Genomic DNA, 9,286 nt, shown 5'->3' on the forward strand with positions numbered 1-9,286 from the left:
CAATTATGAATTTACCGCATCTGAGAAAATATGTACTGTAACTGAAGCTCCATTGTTTATAATTTTTCTTTGTACACTATCCTCGATGGAAGCTTGAAGTCCATGGTTTTTGATCAGGCAATTTACCCTTTTGCTACAGATGACATTGTCATTTTCTATCTCTAGTCATTTTTTGGATTCTACACCCTTTACTAGCTACTGCTCCTTCTTTTCCTCATTATCACCAAACTTTGAGGACAATTTAAATTTCCTCACCTGATCTTTATTCTTCTATCACTGTAATCTAGTTTTTATCCCCATTGCACCGATAAAATGACTCTCATTAAAGGCCATCACTGACTCTTAACTGCGCTATCATATGAATACTTTGTCACTTCTCTTGACCTCTCTGGAATATTCTATTTACTATTCCTCACTTCAGGCAAAGCTTCCAGGTTCTTCTCTTAGGTCCCTGACTACTCTTGAGTCTTATGCTTATTCTTCAGTAGTTAGTAACTACCCAGAAACAGTGCCTGGCCTGTGGGAGGCACTATGAAAATATCTGCCATCACTACCCCACCCACCCCCCAAATCTCTATGTACATGACTGGACAATCGCACTCACTTCTGTGGCTTTTGTTAAATATCTAACCTCGTTTATCTTACAAGAACTTCCCATATAGAAGTTAAATAAATACAGAGCTTCTAGTTTTATACTACTTCATGAACTGAGGTTAAAGGGCATAAAGTTAACTCCAGGCCCTTATTTTAAAACTCACTACTATGTATTTCCATCCAGGTGTCCTCTAAGCATCTTAGATTCATTGTGTCCCAAACAGAAGTCACCATCTACTCCATTTCAACCCCCTAAAACATCTAGCACCACAGCAACCCTATCTCTATGCTTATTTTGCACCACTATATCCCAGCTGCCTAAATGGGAACCCTATAGTCCCTCTTTTTATAATCTATAACCACTAGCCATTGTATCTTATCAATTTTACCTTCCAAATATCTCAAATCTAGCTCCTCTTCTCCATCTTGCCTCTCGTGGCCTCTGTTGCAGATCCTCATTTCTCACTCTGAGTTCTCAAAGGTATGCCGAGTCCTGACTCTGCTATGCCCTCACCAGCCTAGCCCCCACACTGCTTACAGAGTTAACTTTCTAAGAGATGAAATGCACCACATCATTCCTCTACTTAAAAACTCTCTATGCTTCCTCAAAACTGACCTAAGAATAAAATGTAAACCTCGAATTGTATATGAGGCCCTGACACTGGCTCCAGCCACACCATCTGCCATTGTCCAAATTCTCCATTTTTCTTCCATACCTTCCTCTGCCTAGAATAACTCACTAAAGTGGTCAGGACCGCATCTTGCCTTTTTGTTACCGCTTCTCTACAGGTTCTTTAAATGTTTTTTGAATGAATAAATGTATCCTCCTAGTCCCTACCCAGGCTTTAAGTCATCATGCTAACTCTCTAGCTCCCTTACTGTTAAAACCTTTCTGATTAAATATGTTGTACTTACAGTAAACACTTTTAATAGAATTACAGTTTTCTCTAAGTTTTCATGAACAGTCCCACATTATGGAGAGTAATAGGGAGTCAAAGACAGAAAGGTTACCTCTTTCTGAGTAGGAAAGTGGAATGGCCACATTTTGGACAGGCTCAGCATCTAAAGTCTCCAAGTACCAAGAGCACATACTCTGCTCTGGTCTAAGAATGAAAACCAGTCCTTTGTCAGTGCCTGTTCCTGAGGTACTGGGAAGGAGAGTCTACAATAAAGGAAGGAAAGAGTCATCATGCATAGGGAATTAAGCAAAATATTTAAATTCCAGACTAGATCTAGTTTGCACGTCCTATTCCAAATCTTCTCAAACAAACAAAAAGAATAAAAACAGACCTTCCTTAGATAATTAACCTCTGTGTGTACAGTCCCATGTATACACATGGAAGAACTATTTTAAAATATAGGATCTTTGATCAGAAATAGTAGATGCCCGGTAAAATTCCCAAGCTTTCAATCCCCCCAATTAAAATTTACTATGTCAAGTAAAGTACTAAGACTACTGTCAATTGATGAAACTAAAAAATTTTGTAATGAGTTTGATGTCCTTTATTCAAGGGAAAATAATCCAGGATTGGGGGAAAACAGTGCCTCACAAACAGTAGAGCACTCTTCCCAAAGAATATGGGGCAAGAATGAGTTTCAGAAAGCATGAGAAGAAGGAATGCAGAAACAGGGCATGATGGGCTAAGAGGTTGGGGAATTCCTTGCCAGACTAGCAGGTCCTATTTTTAGGGTAAGGTAATCTAGCTAAAACTGAGTTGGAGGATTGAGATTAGAATACGTTAGGTTTCACTGACAGGTTTTTCCCATAAGTGCAAACTGACTTGCCAGGTGACTTTCCCGTAAGTTCCAGATGGGTTTCAATTTGACAAGCATAAGGGAGAATGGCTTAAACACTAACCAAAGAACTATAGGGTCAACAGTTTCAAAGAACCAACTGCCATGATGACCCAAAACATCCAAAGTAACACATTTCATCAGGAAGGGCAGAGGAAACAAACGATTCTCTTCACATAGACCACTCACTTCTAGAGCTACAGGAAGTTCTAGTTATCATCTTCTCAGTTGTATAGACACAGTAAGAACTAAAGGCAGCTCAAAGAAAGGAACATTATTACAATTAAAGACAACTAAGATCCTTTATGCATGAAAATTGAGGCCTAAGATGCTGTTAGTCCAGGCCACTTTTGTCACATTACTTATGTCAACATCCCTTTATCCAAGCTGTTCCTCAGAGGTAAAAACAAGCATTAGAACTATTCTGTTGAGCTTTTGTGAGAATTAATTACATGGAACACCAGACACAGGGGTTCCTAACTAGGAGCCCCGAAGGCCCAATGAATTTCCAGAGGTCTCCATGAAATCATACAGATGTATCCTTACATTTTGCCAGGTAGAGAGTCCAAAGATTTCGGCAGACTCAATCAAAGTCTATGGCCCTAGGAGCTAAGGACCATTAGCTAACACATGGTAAACATGCAATAAATATAAATACTTTTTATCTCCATCCTTTCTCCTCCTTCAAATGTTTATGCTGCTATTAAGAAGGAAATTATGTATATGCTATTTTACTATGTCTCTTATGTAAGGGCCTGAATAGAAAGTTTCATTTTGAATATAGTGCCAAGAAAAAGCTTGGCTGAGTAATTAAGTAATTGGCATGTTTCTTCCTAAGAATGTTATGAAATTTAACATGCTTTGATTTCTGGTCTGGCTGCCAAGATCTAAAGCAAAATCAATGTATGGGTCATAGACACTTATCTCTTGCAATTAATGATGTATTCCTTCCTCTTTTCCTTGATCAAACTCTTCCATTTCTAGCCTATTAAACAAAACCTCCATGAATAAAAAAAACTTAGTTTGAAAGATAATATGACCAATACCTATAAAATATATATGAATTAAACTAAGAGATCTTTGTCTAGTAAATTCCAGATAGTTTTAGGACATATAAAAAGAAGCACAACATCATACAGAGTGAAATTTATTTATTAGTCTAAGGAGTTATATATAAATATAAATAGATTTATAAAGGTTAACATAAATGACAAGTCTTCAATAGCTTAGGCTAATCCAGGGCATTTCAAAAACTTCCCAAACTTGAGGTTGAAGTTAAGAGGTTTCCTGATGATTTCTGTAATAGAGTCCTAAATGCTGCTGAAAGTCCACCACTGGGCTGGATGAACTCAGCATAAGGATTCTTTTGTTTCCATGAGACTCTAAAGAATAAAGTTGATCTTATAGGATCTTAGTAAATTTACAGGTCCTCAGAAAACTTCAACACTAAATGGCTGAACAAAAATGGAAACCCATTAAAATGTATTCTCAGGTAAAAATCATTAAGAACCCAGCAGAATAAGAAAAAGTGGTAAATCATGAGGAAAGCTTTAACTACTGACAGAAAACATATGGCACAGGTCACCCTCCCCCGAGTCAGCACTTTATCACCTCCTACTTAAGTCAGAGGTCACCACACTCAAGAAAGGCCTGAGATACTTACCTCTTAGCCAGTCTAAATCACTAATTTGACAGGACCCAATCTTGATTTTTTTTAAAAATTTAAGACAAAAAGTTAACAAAGAGTCATCACACTCTAATGCTTACACTAAATACAAAACTCTAAAATATTAAAAGTTTTTACGGAAATAATTATTTGTACTTACATTAGAAAAAGAAATTGTTGTATTCTGATGCTGTGAGTGTATTTGGAAAATAAGAAAAGTCACATTGCTGGAAATATGCCGCAAAATAGCTTCCTCTGGAAAGGGCCTGTTGAGCTCCAAGTATCTAAATTTCCCCACAGAAAATTCAATAATACCTACAATGGGAGAAACATTTTATTATAACATTTGTACCTCTAATATCAATTTGTAGAAATCACATAAAATCACATATACATACTACTAATTTAATCCTCAGAAAGAAAAACCCATTGAGTAAATATTACTACCCTCATTTCACTGATGAGGACAATTAAGCTTAAAGAGGTAAAGTCACCCAAGGTGACTGACTAGTAAGTGATGGAACTAAGAACTAAAATGAAGGAAGGTATGTCAAAACATAATGAACAATGCTTAAAGAGCTGAGGACAGTCAAGGTGCCCATTTTAAAAATAGAATTGTCTGTCTTTATTTACTTTTAGAAGTTCTCAATACATCATTGATACGAGTGTTCTGTCAGATATGTTACAAAAATTTTCTCTCACTCTTGTCTTTTTCACACTTGTTAATTCTAGATTAACAGAAGTTTTAATTTCAATGTAGTCAAATTTTTCCTTTATAATTTTAAAGAAATCTTTGCCAACACACTCCAAGAACATGAAGATACATTCCCCATATTAACTTCTAGAACTGTTTTACTTTTCATATTTAAGGCTAAAATCAACCTGAAACTGATTTTTATATGTGATATGAGGCAGAGGGACTCAAGGTTCATTTTTCCATATATATATATATCCAGTTGATATAACAACCTTTATTGAAAATACAGTTTCCCTATTGCTCTGCAATTCCACCTTTCACTAAAGCAAGTGACCATAATATGTGAGGATTTGTTTATGGACTCTTGTGTTCCACTGGTCTGTCTATGCAAACGCCAAAATTACACTGTCTTAATTTCTGCCCCAAATTTGTTCTTCCTCTTCAAGACTGTTTTGACTATTTTTAGCCCTTTTTAACTTCCACATAAATTTCAGAAAGCAGCCTGTCAATTTCCACAAAAAAAGTCTGCTGAGATTTTGACAGGGATGGCACTGAATGTATTAATTTAGAGAAAAATGATAACTTTATAACAGAATTTTCTAATCTACAAATCTTGAGATATCTATTTACTGTTTCTCAATTTATCTCAAGAACACTATAGTTTTCTTCTATAGTGGACTTTACATATCCCATTATAATTATCCCTAAATATTTAATGCTTCTTGATACCATTGTAAATTTACTTTTTCTTTTAAATTTCAATTTCTATTCTCTCTTCACAAATTTTTTTTTTTTAAAGTTCTCCAGGTGATTTTAATGTTCGGCTAGGTTTGAGAACTCCTAACTCAATGTTTGATGAAGTAAGGAAGAGTAAATATATTTTTTCCTATTCTTAGTTATCTTTAACCTAACTTCCATGTAAAAATCCTTTAGCAGTCCCACAGCCTCAGCAGTCCCACAGCCATTTCACAATTTTTATAGAAGACTGCATATTAACAAAACTGGTTATAGTTTGACTCCTGGCTTTGCAGGGCTTTGTCATATTTGACATTCCAAAGCCTACCTAGCACAGTAGTAGTTACTTAGTTGGCACAAAGTAAATGTGTAGTGAATGATAGCTGAATTTTGTTACCTCAGGCAAGTAATTTATTTCCTCCGTTTCAGTTTCCTCACAGTAAAATGGAGGTAATTATGCTACATAAGTCACTTGGCTGCTGAAAGTATCAAGCAAATGGGGAAATTTTTGTAAACCGTTCAATACCACACAATATAGTATCATTATTAACTTCCACTACCTTTCCAATGTTTGAGAGACTCATTTTCTTTAAAAAAAAAAAAAAAAAAAGTCAGGCATTCAGTATGGTCCTTCAAATAAACTAGTGGAAGAAGAGGACTAACAGGTATAAATGCCCAGCACATCCATCATAAGCATCAGGCTGAGGAGACTTCCATAGAGTGACAAGGAAAAATACTGAAGGTCAAGACAACTTTAACCGTACAGCCTAGCAAATTCTGCATTTAATTCTACTCATAAAAATAGACATTGTAAATGAAGACACGTATCCAAAATATATCATGAAGAAGTTAACAAGCACGTCACCTCTTAGCCACCTGGAAAAAGATTCATCAGAAACATTTAGGAGGTCTACAGCCATGCCACCCTGAACAAGCTCAATCCCGTCTGATCTCAGAAGCTAAGCAGGGTCAGGCCTGGTTAGTACTTGGATGGGAGACCACCTAGGAAGACTAGATGCTGTAGACGTAAAAATAAAAAATAAGGGATTGTAAGCTGACAAGGTCCTTGCAATCTGTGAGATCAACCAAGGGTTGCTTCGCCTAAAAAAAATAAAATAATAAAATAAAATAAAAAATTAAGAAACATTTAGGAAGCATAATTAGATATTATTACTTTGGGAGTGAGAGGGAAACAGCCCATCAAATGGTATTACAGAGCTAATGGCTAATATAAAGATAGAGCACTTACGCTGGAGCACTCTTCTGAAAAGTAGTGCCTCCACTTTTTCTACCAAAAGTATTTTTTGCCACCTGACCCATACCAGGAGATTCTTGTTTTTCATATCTTTCCTCCATTCCTACCCAGGGTCACTCTCTCCTTCCAATAATTCCATTCTAAAAAGAGCTGCCCCATGCTAATCTTTTCCTTTTCTTTCCCAATCAAATCCTAAACTTGCAACCTTAAAATTTCCAACTCTTCCTTTTTACTATTTTACTAAAATTTACCTCCATTGTTTGTGCTCTAATGCAAAAACCAAATTCTAGGAGAGATCTGTGAAAGCTGAATCTTTATAATTCTCTTCAGATGGAATATTAAAAACAAAAACAGTTTATTAAGATACTTGAGCTGGTTAGCATTCAACGGCCCCTCCCAATTTCTCATTTATATCTTATAAATTTTCATTAGCCCAAAAGCTAAAACACAAAAATGTACATACCTTTCACATACTTTTGAGAAAGGCCACTTGTAACTATGCAATGACCTGCTACCTCACTTATCCTAACTATACAATAATAAATTATATATAATAATAATCAACAGCACAAATATTAGAAGGCTCAAATGACATTCTACTCAACTCCAATTACTACCTAATTCCATGCAAGTTACTGGATACGAAACTGAAACAATAATCAAAGTGTTAAAGGCAGCAGAGAACTGAGACTTCAAGATAAGGGAAAACTGTTTAAATGTATGATGCACCTCTTGTGGCCCACTAGTCACAGAAAGCACCTTCCTCAGACATTCTAGGAATTCTATCTGCCACTTCAAAGATTCATTTGGCTTTCAAGCCATTACTCAAGTTGTGAGAGTTAGCTCCTGCTAAAGTTGAGTAAATCCTCCTAAATCACAGCGGTTGCTCAATTTCTTCAGTTAAATTGTCCTTTTGCACAGAGCAACAATATTAACGCAAGGCAAAAAGAATAGCATGGGAAGAGAAATACCAGTGCTGAAATCACAAGGCAGAAATAGTGTCTGAAAAATATTAATCTCTCAATTTATTACTCAGATTCAACTTAAGTATAAAAATTTCTAGACAGTATTGAATACTAAAGCACAGAACCAGAAATGAAAAGTTCTGGGTCACAGCCCTCCTGACGCAGGGGCTAGCTGGATTAACTACAAACTCAATCTCTCAAATTCCTCACCTGTTAAAATGGAGTAGTATTTCTTCTACCTCTGTCATAAAACTGTTTCAAGAAATGAGAATTCACAGAAGAATTAAGTGTAAAGCACCATACTAAGTAAAATATTCTTGTTAGGAGACACTCTGTTAAAGTTGAAAGACCATGAAATTTGCAAGACACAATTGGGTTCCTGTGCCTCTACTGGCTGTTTGCTTGTGCATTTTGCATCGTCTTGGACTTAGCTTCATCTTCTGCCAAGTAAGGATTGTAATTATTTCATAGGGTTGTGAGGATTAAATAACACTGCCATGAAAAGCGCCTGGCACACTTTGCAATCGGTGAATGTTAGTGTCCTATATTAAAAAGGGTATTTTTCCTGTAAAAGTATAACTGTCCCTTTCAGCTCTGGCCCTAAGTCCTATGCAAAGATTTTAAGATTCAGTTTGCACGAGAGCTTTTCAAAAATAAGCATTTAGGAACACAATCATGTTATTCAGAAAATCTTGTTTCAGAACTGCAACTAGTCTCTTCAGCTCAAAACAGAATTAAGAATGTGCTTAACCTCACGGAAAAAGCACATGATTATCAGCTGAGCACAATTACTGCTTTTTACATTTATATATTAAAAAACCACGAACTACTGCTAAAACCCATTCACCAAATACATGACCTACAATCTAAAGTCCCATTCTGAGTTCACTGTTCCTCAAAAACTCTGTTGAACTTACCAATTTGAAAAGCACTAGATTTTGGAATGCAAAAACCTGCTGCAGCCTGGAGGGCCATCAATCTTAAAGCCCTCGGTTCTGCACCAAGCTTTACTGTCCAAAGGCTCAGATAGGCCACTTGGGCGTAAAGAGTTGCTTTAGCATGTTAAATTAAACCCATAAACATGGCTGCTCCCTGAGGGAGATAATAACGTGTCTGAACAAGGTGTTACAAATCTCTTCTCATATGACCAGCCTAAATTAGGTTGGCAGTAAGGCTTTCTCAGCAAAGGGAGTTTCTTTCTGCAGGAAACGACCCAGATCCATTCCTGCAGGTTCTGAACTCACCATCTCTTCTGCTGGGTGGGCAGACCCCGGCGTGGATTCTGACCTTACAAGAAATGCAAAAGCAACGTGGGCTGCAGACGTGAGGCGCCCCCAACCTTACCCACGCTGGAGTTCCCGACAGTCTCCGCTCCACCAGCCACCCCGGGTTGCGTCGCCAGCACCGCCAGCGCCAGCAGCCGAAGGAGCCCCATAGCTGCCCGTGCCCGTCGGAGCAAACGCCAGGGTCGCAAGGGGGCGCGCACCGGGCCACGCAGCCTCGCTCTCGCTACCCCGGGTCGCTCGCGCCCGGCGCCATCGCCCTCCAGGTGCTCGCGCCCGGCGCCGTCGTCGGCCAGG

General features: G+C 37.6%; 1 protein-coding gene and 1 pseudogene across 2 annotated transcripts in view; one reads left to right on the forward strand and one right to left on the reverse strand.

Moving 5' to 3' along the window:
* The window catches only part of TM7SF3 (transmembrane 7 superfamily member 3), a 30,374-nt gene extending 21,106 nt beyond the window's left edge, over window positions 1-9,268 (reverse strand). Inside the window, exons 1-3 of one of the 2 annotated variants that reach the window (XM_006912702.3) lie at window positions 9,051-9,268; window positions 4,215-4,369; window positions 1,606-1,756 (exon numbers count right to left, since the gene is read on the reverse strand). In XM_006912702.3, coding sequence (XP_006912764.1) covers window positions 1,606-1,756; window positions 4,215-4,369; window positions 9,051-9,141 — 397 coding nt within the window. In that variant the 5' untranslated portion in view covers window positions 9,142-9,268. Of the gene's footprint in view, window positions 1-1,605; window positions 1,757-4,214; window positions 4,370-6,351; window positions 6,458-9,050 lie in introns of those variants that run through there. The other variant, XM_015590082.2, reaches the window with a different exon arrangement.
* On the forward strand, window positions 6,395-6,513 carry LOC112480327 (annotated as a pseudogene).
* Window positions 9,269-9,286: the final 18 nt, after the last annotated feature.

This window comes from Pteropus alecto, unplaced genomic scaffold (genome assembly GCF_000325575.1).
Source record: "Pteropus alecto unplaced genomic scaffold, ASM32557v1 scaffold103, whole genome shotgun sequence".
NCBI lineage: Eukaryota > Metazoa > Chordata > Mammalia > Chiroptera > Pteropodidae > Pteropus > Pteropus alecto.